This window comes from Chamaea fasciata, unplaced genomic scaffold, assembly GCF_029207755.1.
Source record: "Chamaea fasciata isolate MVZ Bird 193981 ecotype frontalis unplaced genomic scaffold, bChaFas1.0.hap1 SCAF_1, whole genome shotgun sequence".
NCBI lineage: Eukaryota > Metazoa > Chordata > Aves > Passeriformes > Sylviidae > Chamaea > Chamaea fasciata.
In genome coordinates, this window is record NW_027094086.1 from 46,787,006 (window position 1) to 46,804,463 (window position 17,458).

General features: G+C 40.8%; 1 protein-coding gene across 12 annotated transcripts in view; it reads left to right on the plus strand.

The window, feature by feature from the left end:
- The window catches only part of ZNF521 (zinc finger protein 521), a 231,397-nt gene that overhangs the window by 184,921 nt on the left and 29,018 nt on the right, over positions 1-17,458 (plus strand). For all 12 annotated transcript variants that reach the window (XM_066182344.1, XM_066182333.1, XM_066182376.1 and 9 more), the window contains one exon: positions 17,255-17,386. In XM_066182344.1, the coding sequence (XP_066038441.1) occupies positions 17,255-17,386 (132 nt within the window). The remainder of the gene's footprint in view (positions 1-17,254; positions 17,387-17,458) is intronic.

Consider the following 17,458-nt stretch of genomic DNA (forward strand, 5'->3'; position numbering starts at 1 on the left):
ATAGTTCCCTGCAACTTAGTTTAGATTTGTAAATTTGGCATGGAGACAAATACACATCTGTGCGTATGTATGCACACACTCACTTTTTCACAGCTTACACAGCAGTTAAAAGGATTAATGAAAAATCTCTTCCAGCATTTTTTCCATATGGTGGTGAGAAAATCTGCCTTAAAAATATTTGCAGGGTGTCTGTAATGATGGCAGTAAAACATCAGGATTGCCCCTTGTGAAACACATTTTGGGGGCAGTTGTGCTATCAGTTTAGGTGTGAATAAAACAAAATTGTATTTTCTTAAAAAAAAATAAAAAAGTAAGTTGCAATTGCCAAAAGACAGAATAACTTTTCAGTAGTGAGGAGCAAGCAGATAACCTGTCAATAGTGATGATCTAATGGCAGTCTCCAGGCTGTGCTGTGTCATCAGCCAGCTGTCAATCCCACCAGCATGTCTCAAAAGCACTAATTGTTGTGATAGTATCAGTGTGAAAGCTGCTAAGAAGAAAACATAGTCCCTTGGTGCTGCTTTGTAAAAGATAGGTTGAGGATCAAAGTTCAGCTTGCCTTGACTGGATTTCATTTTTGTGTGCTAGCTACCTGTTAACACATTACTAAATACCTAACTGTAGCTGGTTGCAGCTGCAGTTATTTTACTGGTAAAACACAACAATCAAGCTGACTCCAGTCTCCTACAAAAAAAATATTTGCCAGCGTCACATAAAATCACCTCTTCTCCCGTGCAGCCCCATTAGGCTTGGATCAGGGGAAAAAGGCCTTCTTCTCCTCATTCAAGTTGATATTAGAGATTTACTCTGGCTATGGTTTCAGGCGTAATCCTGCTTAAGTAGCCGTTCAAGCATCATTTCTATATGCAATTTGAAATGCATATGCATGTATCTTTTATTAATACACATGTATCCATATTACTGTTTTTACAGCTTCTCTCTCTGCTGAATACTTCATTCACTGCTTGATTGTTAAGTCCTGTAAAAGACAGAAAGTATTTCTTCCTCTCTTTTGATTAGGACCTTCAAAGACAGAAATAATATCTGTGTTAAGATAGAGTCTAATATAACACTGGCATTAGAAGAGATATATGATTATAACTAGCAGACACCTGTCAGTAATGTTCTCTCTCAATATTCCTACCCTGTTATTTCTGGCTCCTTTTTGCTCCGTTAATCCACCCATTCCCATCTCTAAATCCCACTGCTTTTTCCTTCTCATCATCTCAACAATCTCTCCATTTCTTTCCACCTCTACAGCAGTAGTCTTATTAGAAGCCAAGTTATATTTCACTTTAACCACACTGTTTTTCCTCAGACTAGACAACTGCGGCCACCAAGCTGGTTTTGGATACTGATATAATGCGGTTTACTTACATTTATTTGTGTTACTTATACTCCTTTATCAAGTGTAAGCATTCTGTGATCATTTTCAAAGATATCTATCTAACCCTGCTTATGCTCCCTTGTTGAGATTCCTTTATCCCTGCCTCTGTGCTCTTCTAAAGGCTCACAGCTTTGAACACCTATTTCTGGAGTCAGAGCCAATGTCCCATTATCTTTTGTCACAGGGCTCTTGTGCTTTGAAGAAATGCTGTCAGGACCCCTGCACAGCTCCACCTTATCCAGTTTTGTGTCTTCTTCAACATCTAAGTTTTCCCACGTTTGCCTGGAGTGACTATTTGTTTCAGAAAAAAGGGCACAAATATGTGTGCCTTATGCAGTATTCCAAGTCACATTCTTTTCTGTCTGCTTGTCCTCACAGTGAGGTTCTCTGGGCTAGAGCCACCTGCCTGGAATACAGTGTGAGCTGTGGGGAATGGGTAAAAAGGCCAGGTGACAGCATATTCTGCTGTTCTTCTCATTTCTTCAAATTCAGAGAGGTTACAACCAGAGAATAGCTTACTTTCCCACATCTCCTTTGCTCTCAGACATCTTCAGATGGTCTAGAAAAGTACATTTTTAAGAAGATCCAAGGGACTGGACATTAAGGTTTTTGCAAAGCTTATGCAAGCAGCAGGATTAGGAGCCTGGTTCTGCAGATTCTCGGGCCATTGTACAAAGTCCTGAGTACAGAGAGAGGCAAGAGAAGAGAGGCAAGAGAAGAGAGGCTATATTTATCCTGATAGGCAACACCAGAGACATGAAAACAATTGACCCCTTTGTTTCTATTTCTCCCCTCTTTTGCAACCCTGCCAGGCCTAATTTAGCATCTGTACTCACCTTCCCTGAAGGCAGTGCAGTCTTTTACTTGGCTTGAGACTGTTTTCCCAGAAACCAGTATGTCAGCTGGCACAAGGAGAGGTTTCTTGGAGAATGGGTGAGTGGGCTGGGTTCTGTGGTTCCTTAGTTTTTCTGCTGCTCCGGTTGTACCTCAGGAGACCAGCAGCCTGATGAATGCATTGTTCTAAAATGTCAAAAGGACCTCTGGGCACATAATGTTGCATCCTTCAGAACCACCCAACTCGTGCAAAAGCAAGAGAGGTGCAGCCATAGGGAAAATGTCAAGCTGGTATTGAATAGCTGTGGGCGTCATTGCCACCAGTAAACAGGATCACTTATTTGACCAGGGTAAAACAAATGCTAAAAATACAGTGTGTCCATGCAGTTCTCATCCAGTATTGCAACCCCATTGCTGAGTCAGGGAGTTTATCTGCACTTGTGACCTATCCTGCATTAAAAAAAATAAATAAATAAAATAAAACAAAAGTAAAAAAAAATAAATCAGGGAACATAGAGTAGATGCATTTTACTGCCAGAGTGGAACTTCACAATCCTACCGGGGGACCTTTTTGTAATGTTTGTAATGTGCTGCTATCGTGCTTTAGCAAAGAAAAATGTCACTGCTGGGCTTTATTTTTAACAGACTTTTTTAAACATCAATTAATGCTAGCAAATGTAATGAAGCAGATTTTCCTTTTTATTTATATTTGGGTGAAAGCAGTGAGGGGGCTTGGGGGAATGACATGCATGGGCAGGGAGCAGAGGGGCAAAAAGGACACTGCTTCAGCAGTGCCACTGAAGAGAGGTGGATTATACATTGAAAGGTGTGTAAGTGCAGATGGACACCCAACTTCCAATGGCAGTCACCAGGTTTGAGAAATCAGTCTGCTTTTGCATGTATCAGTCATGTGGCATCTTAAAAAATACACTACAAAATGTGCATCTTACTCAACACGGAAGGCTGTCTGCTCCATTGTTGTTTACCTGGCTGAAATCAGTCAACCCTCCATGTGCACTCTTCTTGTTATCAGAGGTAAAATGACCTATGGAGGAACACTTGTTTCTTGTTGCATGAACCCTGTAAGAGTTGCATCATATTATATTTCCCCCACGCTTAAAACCATTGCAGTGTTATTAGCAGTGTTAGCTAGCTCTCTGCTGTTTCTCTAACGCAAAGGCAAACACACATTCAGGTTCATAGGCAAAGTCTTCTATTCCAGCGCTGATTTATTTTGCACTGCTGGGAAGAGATATCACTGAAGCTTTGGCCCTGCAACATTGCACTTCTTTCATGGGGACCTCTCATAGAATTATTGTTGATACCTGTTGTTGGCAGGCATATTTGACTTACCATTATGTGATGGAGTTTTGATTCAGGCACAGAGGGCGCAGAATGTGTCATTCAAAGATGATGTACTATACATGAGGTAATATCTTATCTACAGAGTGAATTAAGGGCAAATAAACAACTTTAATTTGGACTTTTCCTGCTATTGTCACTTTTTTTTTCTGAGACCTTCAGTGGTTCATTTTCAGAGAAATGCCGGTATTCTGGTATATCAGCCAACTTTGTTTGCTATAACTCAATTTCAAGTTGTTGGGGTTTTTTTCTCCTCATACCCAGCTTGTTTTATTTAAATCTTTTTGGTGTGGGGGGAGAGAAAGAGTCTGTCAGTCACATAGAGAAAATGTTGGAAAGAGAAAGGAGTGGATAGATAGCTTGGAAATATGGCTCTCAGTTCAGTTGCCCCACCTCAGTTTCCTTGCTGCTCTACGGGTATTCCTCATCAGCTATTATTTCCAGTCCTGATCTTTGGCTTCTTAGTGCCCAGCTGAACTACAGAGGCTGCCCACCTTTTCTGCTGTATAATTTTCAGGGATTTAACACAGCAATTTTTCTTCTTCTCCACTGCCATGTCGTTTACCAAGTCCAGCAATCAAGCAGAAATGAACATCAACAAAATATGTTGCTTATTTGTGAAAGTGTCACGGGATCAAAATCTGCATGCTTCACCTACCAAAATGCATTGCAAAATCTGACAGTGGGCTCTTGTTGGTCAGAGTGATGCAGAGCACAGCAAGTGAGTTTGCCCTGGTTTTTAGTTGGGATTTTTTGGTGTTTTGTTTTTTTTGTTTTTTTTTTTTTTTAACTTCTAAAATGCCTCTGTTTTTCCAAATTTCACTAGAAGGGTAATACTCCTCCTTGACCTTATTTTCTGTTGTTCAAATCCTGCCTAGCGTTAAATCCCCCTGCTCACCTCCAGGTTTAATACATCTAAAATTGCTTCTTGAGTGAGGTGAAGGAAGCAATTGAAGGGGCTGGGGGATATATTCTATCTTCTTTACATCTTTGCATTTCATATGCTTGTTTTCCCCACTTTGTTTGGAGAAAGACTGACAAGTAAGCATAACATGCCGAGTAAGTAGAGAAACTTGCTGCCTGTGAGGTTTCTGATGATGGTGCTTTGTTTTGAAGAACATCAGGGTTTCCAAATGATGGCCCTCCAGCTTTTGGAAAAAAAAAAAAAAAAAAAACACCGAGGCAAGTTAAATGCATATCTGGTACCATTCTGTTGAGAAATGCTTTTATTTCTTAATATCATTAAGAGACTGATGATAGAAAAAAAATTCTGTGGAGCAGGACTTTATTGCAAGAAGTCAGGATGTACAATATTTAAATGATAGCTTAAATGAACACGCTCAGGTCTTGGTCAAATTGTTTCATAAAGTTAAGAAATTAAAAATTTACCCACGACAAAAATTTCCACAGCATCTTTATAAGCTTTATAAGCATCTTTACAAGATAGCACTTCCAATTTTTTTTCCTTTTTTTTTTTTTTGTGGACTTTAATGCCTGAGATTGCTCTGTAAAAGGGATGGCTGTCTTCACTGGCAGTCTTTTTGTCCCTGACGAAATGTAAAAAAAAAAAATCTGTGTCTGCAAGTGTTTTCTGTGTCTCCTTCCATTCTTCTGCTTATTCTTCAACTGTGTCAACAGTGTGTGCGGATAAATAAAATATCATCAAGAATGCTGATATCATCTTCCTTTTCCCTTTTCCCTCCTCTAAGTTACAATAATGTGGGGCAAAGGTCTACTTAACATAACACAGTTACGATAACTAGTACATTTGTATTTCTGCTATGATGAGAGGTCTGCTGTAGTGAGACTCATCCACTGTTGCTGCTTCTTCTCAGCAGTGTTAATTATTCTTCAGGCTCGTGTAGCGTGTGTATGGAAACACAAAATAAGCGATTAGGGAGTAGGATATTTTTGGTTTTATTTGTTGTGTCAGTGACACTTCCACTCTGACACAAACTCACAGCACAACACTCCTGATCTGTAATGAGGTTATGTCCCAGGATGTGTGTTAAAAGCACTAAATAGTCCCTTGCTTATTCAAAATCCTCATTTATCTGAATTAATTTTGTGTCCCCCATTTCATTTGGGTAAATTAGGTTTCACAGTTTCACAATTTGATCACAAGTCTCACAATGTTCAGTACTTCTTTTTCAACCTGAGCCCCTGAAATGACAGTGCTGCATCAAAATCTCAGTCTTCATTTAAAAAAAAATTGAAATACTCACTTTCCTTGTTACAGAAAAATCCTCTGAGGGGAAACTGCCCATTGCAGACTTCCAGCCATACACTCAGTTAAATCTCATGGTTTTTAACCCATTCTGCTCATTTTGCAGCACATGGCTTAAATAAATTTGGTTTCAGTGACTGCTAGGCACATGTACATGTATGGTTGGATTGGGTCCTCCTCCCTTCCTTCCTGAGTTCTTCTATTTTATCCTTCCTCTTCTTGTTTAAATGAACTGACACACAGAGTGAAAACTCTGTGGACCTTTTGGAGAATATTTCAGCCAGCAAATGCAGTCTTGTCAGTTATTTATTAGAGGATGTCTTAGTAGAAGGCTAATGTCTTACAATGGTCAGCCACCTATCTCTTGCTGTTACAGGCATGTTTTTCATATCACATTCAGATTTCCTCAGAGCTTTACAAGTGTTTTTTGGTTTCTCACTGATGTTAATCATCTCATAGTCATTTCATGTCAGGCCACATTTTTCTGCTGCTCTGTAACTTTTATCTGGAGAGGCTGTATACTGACCTGACAGCCTATACTTTTATTTTTCTCATAATGGTCCTGTATTTTTTCCGTAGTTTGATGTTTGATATTTGTAACCTGATGTTATTTTTAATTGCTTATTGTTAATGATGATACAGTGGTAACTTTGTTGGATGTAAAAATACATCTATCATTATTGCCATAGGAGCTGCGCTAAATTACCCAAGCTCTGCCTGAAAATGTATGCTGTTCTGCATTTCTTCAGTGAACTTCAAGTGAAGGTTAAATTGAGACTGTGCTGTGCCTTTTTACACAGGTTTCATGCCCTTGTCCTGCTTCTGGTCACCACTTCTTCTCCATTCACCTTTTCAATATACCTCTTTTTTTGTTGTTTATTGTTGCTACTACATCTGTTCTCCTTTCCCAACCAATCTTTATCTCTCTGATACATCTCTTTTTAGCCAACTCTTCTCTATTTCTTCTACTCTGATGTTTTTCCTCTTTTTCCCTTATAATTTGAAGTTCAGAATTTTGCCATTCTGTTACATCAAAGTTAACTGGAGGAGGGGCTGTGTTCTTAGACACCACTCCTCAGTTGCTAGCATGGTGGGAAATGGTGTCTTTGCTTCAGTGAGGAATTAGGTTTGATCAAGGGTTGGAATAAATCTGTTAAAAGTGGCATTTAGAATTTGGGAAAATAAAGCCAACCCCCAAACATGTAACAGATAGAGAAAGAATAACTAATTGGCCCTCATTATTCTCTTATCCACAAATGAAGAACTTCCAATATAAAAATTCCAAGAGCTGTTAGTTCAGCTCAGTGTGAAGTCTTAATACCAGCAGAGAAAGTGGGAAGGAGAGTGGAGCTGGTTTAGAATGAAGTCAGGTCCTTTTTTGATATGTGGGCCCAAAGCTGCTTGCTTGCTTTATAGCAGAATCAAAGAGAGACATAAGGAAAGGTTAGCTCAAATTAAAATTGAGTTTTCTCATGCTTTCCTAAATAAAACAGCAAACTAAATCAGATGAGTAATCTAAATAATTCTTTATATTAAATTGAGCTTTATCATTTTAATATATTGCTGTACAAGGAGATCTCCCCTAACAGGCAAAGCAGTTTGCTCATGTGAAAATAATCTAATTAAATGCCCAGTTATCAACATAGACTTGAGGGCCTTCACAGCCTGAACCTCTTTTTCCTCCCTGTTTTTTTCTGAGGGCTGGGGATGAGGAAATGGAGGCTGGGGGGAAAGAAAGATGATACACACCTAAATGAGTTAAAGATCTGAATCAAAATCACCGCAATTGCTGCTCATTCCCAAGCGTCCCTCACCTACATAAAAAGATGCCAAATAATAATAGACTGATATAATAGCATTAACATTTCGAAAACAAAATATCAATATTATCTGATGTATTAGGAAATACGAAAAGGACTGTTTTGTCTTCATGCTCTTGAGTCAAATATCCAATATAACAGGAAAGCCCTATCCTATCCTATCCTATCCTATCCTATCCTATCCTATCCTATCCTATCCTATCCTATCCTGTCCTGTCCTGTCCTGTCCTGTCCTGTCCTGTCCTGTCCTATCCTATCCTATCCTATCCTATCCTATCCTACTCTTTTTTCCATTTTTCTTTTTTCTTTCCTATATTTTAAGAATAAACAGGCAATTCTTTGTATTTCAACATTTAGGTACTTTATCTTCCAGACATCTAATAGCTTCATGCCAAAAGAAAGAAGGCAACTCTGACCCTTCTGGACAAAAGAAATACCTGATGAGACTTGTGTACGAAACACAATTTCTACTGCTGGTCCATTGTAGTGTAGAATTAATATTGACACTTTGATTGTCTCCATGTGAGATGTTTTCCCAGTACCACTAAATTTAGAACAGATTGCATTTAGTTTATGCAACATGAAATATCCTCCCCTACCATAAAAATTCGTGTTTTCTGTGTGCAAAACTTAAAAGCAGATATACCTGTACTTTGACCAGTGTCTTCCAAAAGACCCAGATGAGTGGGCATTACCAGTAGGCATGTAACAACAAATAACAGAGAAAGCTAGTTCTCCAACCAGAAAGCAAGAACAAGAAAACAAAACTGTAGCCTACACTGTAGCCTAACAAAAATACTGAAACTGAATGAATAAAAAACTGAAAAGGATTTACTTTTATTTTTACTGTGCTTAGTTCTTCTGAATACAAATGTGACACTTTTATTATTTTTCCCCTACAGTTTGATTAAATCATTAATATCTGCTTAGCTCAGGCAACCTCTGAGCCATTTAAATTGTAATTTGACTTTACTAAAGAAGATTTGGTCCAAAGGTTTTTCTGGAAATAGACTTTTAGCTCACAGAAGAGAACAGAGAAAAACTCAATTCCAACCTCAATTCCAATACTGCATTCATAACATAGCAGATGAGGCAGAGTCTGATTCTTCCACCACTGTAATTTAGTAAGAGAGTTTTCATTCTCTGTTTGGGATGCAGCTTTGCGGTATGGTTTCTTTATCTGTAAAATTCAGATAATAATCTGTATCTCACTATATAGTGAGAGGATGGAGGGCTTAACCTTGCTCTTCAGCAGAATTAATACCATAAAAATCCTAGGCAGGAGTCTAGAAGGATGGGAGGCTTGCTCTCCTGAGCTAGTTATGCCAGCACTTGAAGGATCAATCACCAAGTTTTTAGTCAGTGCTCACTAAGTACTATTTGTAAAGGTAAATGTTGAGCTGGATCATCTGTCTACAAATAATTCATACCACTCAGCTTATTCCTACTGGTTTAAATTTCTTTTTATATCCCATGGCAAAACTGTTTCCAAAATAAGCTCCATCACATGGGATTTTATTGCAATGATGGAGTGTAACCTTGTAATGTGTGTAGCTATGTGATGCAACACAGACTTTTTATCTGAACAAATTTTAATACCTTTTTCTCGTGCAGTTACAGACAGGGAGTAGCAAATTATGCATGTCCCATCAGCTGGTGAATAATACTGTTGCAGAATTCCTGAACTCTCTCCTGGAAGCCAGTTGCCCAGAAAATGCTGTTGTTTGATGGAGAGGGAACTTGCTGTATTTAAATCGTTCTTACTTGAGCTGAATACATGACACTTATTAAGAAATAGACCCTGCCAGTTGCCCTTCTTTTATTTTCATCCAGCCTCACTGAAGCCAGACACTTTGTGGCTTTAATAGAACATACAAGGCACATGTGGTAAGAAGAGTTCACTTACAAGCAGCCAAAGTGAGTGCAACCAAGCAAAAAAGTGAACAGTTGGTGAAGTGAAATGCATCCCTTGCTTCAGACAAAAATACAGTGAAATGAAAGATGCAGTAGACTGGCTTTCCCTTAAGCAGATCTAATTTCAAAATCTGTCCCTGGAGAGATGAACTTTTGCTTTAATTGAGGAGGTGGATCCCAGCTCTTTGTCATTCCATCAATCAGCACCCTTTGCTCTAGCTTTAGCAGTACACTGCAGAAGGCTGTAGGATTTATTTCCTGCTTGTTGAATAAAGCTTCCTACCCAGTGCTGCTGGGAGTCAGCGTGGCCTAGCCTCAGCAGCACGGTGCAGATCCAATCCCATCCTCTTCCTGCTCTGAAGACCAGTATCCTTCAAGGCAATGTCATAGCCTGGTCCCTGCCTTCCCCTTGAGAGGCTACAATTGTTGTGACCCAAGAATTTAGGATTGTTGCTAGGATCTTGTCTATCATCTTTCCTTGGCATGGGCAGAGTCTTGCCTAAAAATCATTCTGAACTGAAAAAAAAGCAAGGGGAAAGACATTGCTTGGGATGCAGCCTGATGTTTTGAATTTCCTCAGCTAACATCATGATTTGGGTTAAAAGTGGTGTTAAGGATAAACACAAACCAGCATGCAGGCATCTACATGAGCAGTATGTGGCAGAAGAGGGAAGGTGTGCAGTATAACTGTGGCTAGAGGGTGAGTGAGGAAGGAGTGTATTTCCTTCCCCTGCCTTCCTGTTTCCCAAGTTGTGGTGATTTGCCCTGGACAGTCCAGGAGAAACACAGGTGTACTTCTGTCCTTCCATCCAATCCTCCATCCTGTCCCACCAGGACTGAATCATTAGTTAGAACTTCAACAAAAACTGGTTTTCTATGACAGGTTGTTCTCATGGCTGTAAGTTCCAGCCATGTATTGTATTCTTCTTCCTGCTGCAAATTCCAGCTGTACACTTTGCCTTTTACTGTCTCCTCCTTCATCACTATATTCGCATGCTTTTCATGTCAGCTTCCAAAATTCACACAGTGGTGGATCATGTTTCTCATTTGAGAGGTTGTGATAATGTTTGAGGAATTGGAAATGGCAGAAGCATTAGTACAACTGGGGAGAAATTATGAATGGGGTGCTGGAGACAATCAGGTACTGCTCCATTTCATCTTCCAGGCTTGCAAGAGCTCTTATTTGTTCTTTAGCTTGTGAAGGTACATGTCATGCACATACTTACCACAGTAGACCCTAAGACCAAATTTTGAGCAGGAATGAGGTTGCCTGAAGTGGCACAGGGAGGCTGATGGTTGTGTAGGTGTGTGGCCAGTAGAATTTAAAAGATACAAGTAAGCACAGCACTATCAGCTAGGAAGCGTGAATGGCTGCACACTCTGGAAATTACAGTGTTGTGTGGTGTTTTTTGTCCTTTCCCTGTTTTCTGTGTGAGATGTTGTAGCCGAGGGGTTAGCTGTCATCCATGGCATTGCTTCCTTACTCCTCAGATCCTTGGCTTATAAATGTGTGCTGCAAAATTAGCTCAGGGAAGAGTGAAAGCAATGTGAAGAACGAGAAATTGGTTTAGGGGCATGGTTTGCTTGGTTAAAAAAAAAAAAAATTACAAAGAAAACACATTGAATGTGGGAGATGTGCATGTTTGAGACCTTAAAAAAATACAGGGCCTGCAGGCTATTTCATTCCTGTGTTGTGTGTGGAGGGCAGAGTTTACTTGCCTTCATAGGAGATGCCTTTTACCATGGGCCCAGCCTCGTGATGATTTACCAGGAGCTCATCCTCATCCTAAGACCCTTGCCTATAGATTTATTCAGAGTAGAAGGCACAAGGACCCTTCTGGACAATCTCGAGGGTGAATAAGAGAAGGAGTTACTTATAAACTGTTACAAATTTGTGCTGGGTAATGGCTGTAGTGTTGATCAGACATTATAAGAGGGCCCCCAGTGGTTACTGACTTAACAGCTGCATGTAAGTCAGCCAGCGAACATTTGCTTGTAGCTGCTCTAGTTCTGGTTTTATTGAAGACCAAGAAGCATAAACATGGCACACAGTCTAGAGGCTGCTTAAAGGGTTCCACTTGTTTGAAGTGTATATTGAAATGTCAGGGTCTTCCATGAAATGAACGAGTTGTGCCTTGAGCTGGTAACACAAATTGGGCCAGGTCATCCAGAGCACTGGCTCTGGGAAAGGTGCAAGTGGGAGCATCCTGCCTGATGCACCAGTTGCTCAGTAACTCTGTGGTACATAGGTAGCCAATACAAAGAGGATCCCCAAATACAAGTATATGCTCAGCATGAAGACTGATTATATTTGCTGTTATAGCTGGTTGTCAAGTTAGTTGCTGAGGTAATGAGCTGCACCTCAATTAAAATCTACCTGCCTGCATTGAAACATTTAATATTTGTGTAAATATTAAACATTTATATGAATATTAAATACATTTATTTGGAATTGATTCATGTTTACATTTTCCCACTATCTGAATAAAGATTACAAATGGAAAGCAATTTACTTATGCAGAAATTCTGCATGCATCAAATTTATTTGACTATGAGAAGTGGGTAAACCATTCCCATCCATCTTGTGAGGTCTTAACCATGTCCAGGCTCAAATCCCAACCATGTAAGGGCAACAGTAAGCACCAGTTCTGTGCTCTACAGTGGGTACTTTGTTCTTGCCTTCCTCATGGCGTTGTTGGGCCCATAATGTGAAGGACGTGCTGACTTGTTTTACGATGTACCACACCAGGGAATGCAGTGCATAGTTTTCTGTTAGATTTGGGAAAGTGCAGGCTTTGTATTAAAGGTTCATTTCTTTTTCATCCTTCAGCTAACTCATTTGCACTGTAATGTACTTTCCTATTCCTCCTCCTGATACTTGCTGCTTTTATACCTATTTTGCAAGCCATATTTTTAGTCTAATCCATACAGCAGTTGTCTAAAATTCCATAGCATTGCTTATTTCTTACCTATAACTCTTAATAAAAAATAGGACTGTGCCAACCTATTATATCTTTAATAGAATATTCTAATGGTTATTAAATCAATTGACTCTGAATCTCACTTTAATAAATGAGTCAGACAGTATTTTCCAATTACTGTCAGCCGCCACCTTTCCAAAGAGCAGATTATTTTGATTGAATTTTTTAAAGCTGCTCAGCACTTTTTTTTTTTAAATTCTTTTTTTACTTTTTTTTTTCTGCCTGAGCAAGAGCAAAGAGCAGCAGATCTGTTCTGCAGAGAAGGAGAGCCCTTTGGACTATGTCTGACACTCCATTCCATTTCAGATTTATCCCAAATGGAAACTGAAAATGTGACATTTCACTGGCCCTTTATTTATTAATGATATCATATTTTGCACTTCCATAGCACCCTATCAAATTGTTTGCTAAACATGGAGAGCTAGACAGGGGCCACTGTGTAAACAGAGCCTTTTGTATCCTCTTTCCACATCTGGTACCTTTGCAAGATTTGCCACATCCTGGCTCTTTCATGCCAGTGGGAGATAAAAGGCTGGCCATGCATTTAAATTGTCTATGGAGAGTGGAGAACAGGGACAAAGCCTTGTTCCCTAGTCCTTCCACAGTGCTGTGTGATCCAGGCAAGTTGTGTGTCAAAAAATATAGTCTTAAACCTTTTCAAAGGCAGATGGCAGTGATTCTGGGTCTTCTGAGTATGGTAGATAGTCTTGGACTCTTCTCCTGCTCCACTGTCTTGGTTGTATTAAAAGTCTTAAGGGATAGTAATTAGGTCAGCCTGTTAAAGTAGAAATTAAAAATTAGTACCTCTTTTTTGAAGATGGGTAGTCTGAGAATCACAGGCCACACTGTCATGCCCAAGATGATAAGAGTATGTCAGTGTTGGAGTTTGGAATGGAAACCAGCACTCCTGACTCTTCTGCCAATTCTGTACCCTTAGCTGTCTTCCTTAAATGTAAATCATGGCTGGTTTCACATTCTTGAATTCAAGGACTGGAACCTTGCCCTTTGTTCCAAGGATGTAACAAAGCCGGTGATGTGCACAAAATGGGTGAAAACAGTGGGACTTAGGAAAAATATTATTCTGTTAGTTATACAAATGTAGTCTTACTTTAAATATGGTCTTTAGAACTTGGAGACTAAAAGCACTTTATTTTTAAGAGAAAGCTTAGATTCTGCACAAATTGACGTCTCTTGCCTGGGGAAGTTTTTTATCTGCCCCAGGCGAGTGGGTGAGGGGATATTTCAAACCCTGTTTATAAGCCTTTAGGAAAATCATATTTGCAGCATTGAATAATCAAAGTGATTTTGATGTTTGTGACCAGGAGATCACCTTAGATCTGAGTAATATGAGAAATACAATAAGGGTCACATTTAATGGGGTTCAGTTCCTCTTGAACAAGTACAATTTCTGTGTAATTAAAATTAGTTTTGCTTCAGCATCAGGAGTGCATGCCTTTCTTCCTACTTTTTTTTCTTCATCAACTAAGGTAATGGAAAGACAAAAAAAAAAAAAAAAAGCCATCTCTGTTTTCTGTAGCATCATATAAAAATATTTCTTTTTCGGAAGTCTTTCTTCCTTGGAATGTTTAAAGAACTCCCATTCTGTGTTCCCATGCTCAAGGATGATTAACATGGTTCATTTACACTTCGCCAAAAGTAACTCCGTGATTTGAGAATTGTCATTGATTATCTTCACCTTGACTTGTGGAAGATCCTGAGATGGAGCTCCCTTTGTCCTAATTGCTTTGCTGTGTGTATCAGCACAAACGTGTTGATGGAGACTTCATCTTACAGACTCCCTATCTTTTAACTCCCCGTTTTGGGGAACTTTCACCATCTCCAGAACTATCTGATCAGTTATGACCACGGCAAAGCTATGCATATAGGAAAAGTATTGTGTGTCAGTCTGTACAGTCCTCATAACTAATTAGCAAGTTCAGGAAAGAAGAGGCATTTATATAAGATTTGTTGAGCCCTCCTCCTCTTTTCAGGATGATATTCTGCAGCTTTGCCTGCAGCTGTGGGTTGCTGGCTGTTAGAAGAGCACAGCTTACAACCTGCCTTGGAGGATGTATCTATGTCTCTTAGATCTACAGACTGGAGTATTCCAGGTTCTTTTCCTTCACACTCCCCTTGGTGCTGCTTGCATGGGCTGTACTTGTCCTTTCTCAGCAACAGCAAACGCAGAACACACTGGAAGGGTTAGTCAGTGATGGTGGAAAATGCCAAATCCCAGGCAACTCTTGATAATCCACTAAAATTTTCCCTGTTAATGAAGTAGTTAGCATGTATTTGATAAATAGTTTTTAATTTTTTTATGAAGAGTTACAAAAGCCATCACCTACAAGATGAGAAAGTGTCACCCACCCTTAACCTTCCCCTGGGAGTCTTTTGTAAAGGATTTTATCAGCCACTGTACCTGACTACCAGTGTATATGACTGGGTGGGACGTGTACGTCAGCAGCCTGCACTCTGTTGCTGCCATATTCCAGTCTCTTCAAAGAGGCCATGGTGTCAAAACAGCTGAGATTGACCGGAGCCTTTTCCTGAGTTTGTGTTCACAGCTGTCCTCAGTAGATCTAGCCATAAATTGGTGCCTGGTCAGGCAGGCTGGGAGTCAAGTTCTTCTGTCTCATGTAGGTAACAGAGACAGGCACTTCAGCAGCAACACTCTGTGGGCAGGGGATTGCCAGGACCACCAACATTTTTCAGCTGACACTCAGAGCAGGCCTTCCATTTCACACCCTCTAAAAGCTCTGCAGCATGTAGAGGTACGTGACGATGGAGAGTGACACAGCGTCCCCAGGCAGGTGCAAAGGAGAGCTGCTTTATTGCAAAAACCAGGCCTTTTTTAAGCAGTTAACCAGTTATCAGTTTACATAGTTTTAAGGCACAACAAGCCCAAGTCAGCCAACCACCACAGACCACGATGTGGACACGCAACAGTGACACAGCATGTCTTTCACGTCTACCACGTCTCCCACATCTCACTTCCCCTATCCCAGCTGAATCACTCTTCCCTAGTTCCCTTCTACTGAGCCTAAGTAGCAGGCCTGAGCCATGATTTTACAAAGGTAGCAAGCCCCTTATTTTATGAGGCTTTTCCTATGGGCAACAGAAGTAGTCAGGAATATGGAACACTGCTTTCAGGAAGGATTTGGTGGAAAAGGAAAGTGAGTTTGAAGTTTGCTGTGTCTGCATGGGAGTGATGTAATTTTGTCTTTGTTGGGTTTCATCTGTCCCTTTTCATTGTGAAGAGCTCTGACACCTCATAGAAACCACACAGTGGTGATTTTCAGTAGTCCCACCTGCAGAACGGCCACCACCACCTGGCTTAGCTCACACTGTCTAATTCCCCCTCTTTGGCTAAAGATGTGTAAAGACTTATGCAAAGGCTAAATTTAGTTTTTGGACTAACAAGAAGTGAAAGGTGGGAGCTACCACTGACATTTTTTTCAATTCCTGTAAGTGTCATTTGGGGCAGGAATGTGCCCCCACTCAGCTGCAGGAGCACCATGTTCTCTTTACCAGTGGGAAGGATTGCTGAGTGGGATGCAAACCACTGTGTGTGCTCTCACCATCCTTTGCAAATCCCCGTCACCAGAGTCTCTGATTGTCACTGCTGGCAGCGCTGTGTCCGGCAGAAGGTTGGCAGCCTGGCATTTAGGTGTTCAGCATGGGCAGGGCGTTCTCCTGAATCGCTCCTTCCCAACTGAGAAATGGCAGGAAGCTGTGCCAGCCACCAAGCACTCCATTCCCCACTTGTTTTTTAATAATCAGATACAGTATTTACCTGTGAGATCAATGCTACTCATGTAGCACATCGGTGACATACAGAAGGACCTTTTCTAAGCGGTGCTGTGGGAATTGAGGCCTCTGCAGCAGGGCTGGAAGCCACTTCTTACCTAGCAACTGTTTCTAAGTAGGACAGTCGCTGACTGCCCTCATGGCGGAGTGGATGAATCCTGCAGCACCCTCAGGAAGGGAACCTGGTGCCAGGCACCAGCCGGCCTTGGAGGACAATGGGAGGAAGCAGGGGAACAAGCGGCGGGGAGTGGGAAGGGTTTTAAAGCCACAGGACGTGGACGGGAAAGCAGTGTCAGAAGGCACATGGGGACTTTTCTGGGCTGCTCAGATGAGAAATGCAAATAAAGAGGGAAAAAAAATTCAGGATTGTCAGAAAGGGAGGTTTGAAATCCTGCAGCTTGCAAAAGGTTTCGTGTATGCCCACGGGACGGGAAATGTGGAGTAGGAGTGATGTGAGGGTATAAACTACCCACCCTTCTCACGCTGGTTACAAGAAACTCCACCTCAGCCAGAGTGCCAAAAACGGCGTTCACAGTTCTTACCCATGGTAGACAGGGTGATGTGTGATCAGCATTAAATTCCTCACGTGCTGTTTTGCAAATGTACTTGGTCGTGACTGGGTGGCTCTGCTAAGAAATGATGTTTCAGGTCATAGTCATCATTTCCTACTAAATGCTAATGCTCTGCATTCCTGCTTAGTGCTAATTGTAAGTGGAAAATCTGTGCTTTTAATGCTCAGTCAGTCTTTGGATATTCTAAGGCATTCTGGGTAAGAGAACGCTTCAGCAGTCGTAGGTGCTGAGGGGCATCCGGTTTCCTGAGCTTAGGAAAACAAAAAGCCACTCCAGTTCACAGATTGTTTTGGACTTTCTCTTTGTAAGGGCTGTGGTGAATTTCAATTTTCCTTTGATTTCTCCTGCAGATGAAGGACTGAACCATGAATGCAAACTCTGCAATCAGACATTCGACTCTCCTGCCAAACTTCAGTGTCACCTGATAGAGCACAGCTTTGAAGGCATGGGGGGCACTTTCAAATGTCCAGTGTGCTTTACAGGTAGGAGCCCATCACTGCTTGTCCCAGTCATGCCCTTAGCTTGACCTTGCAGAACTCCCTGAAAAAATGTGT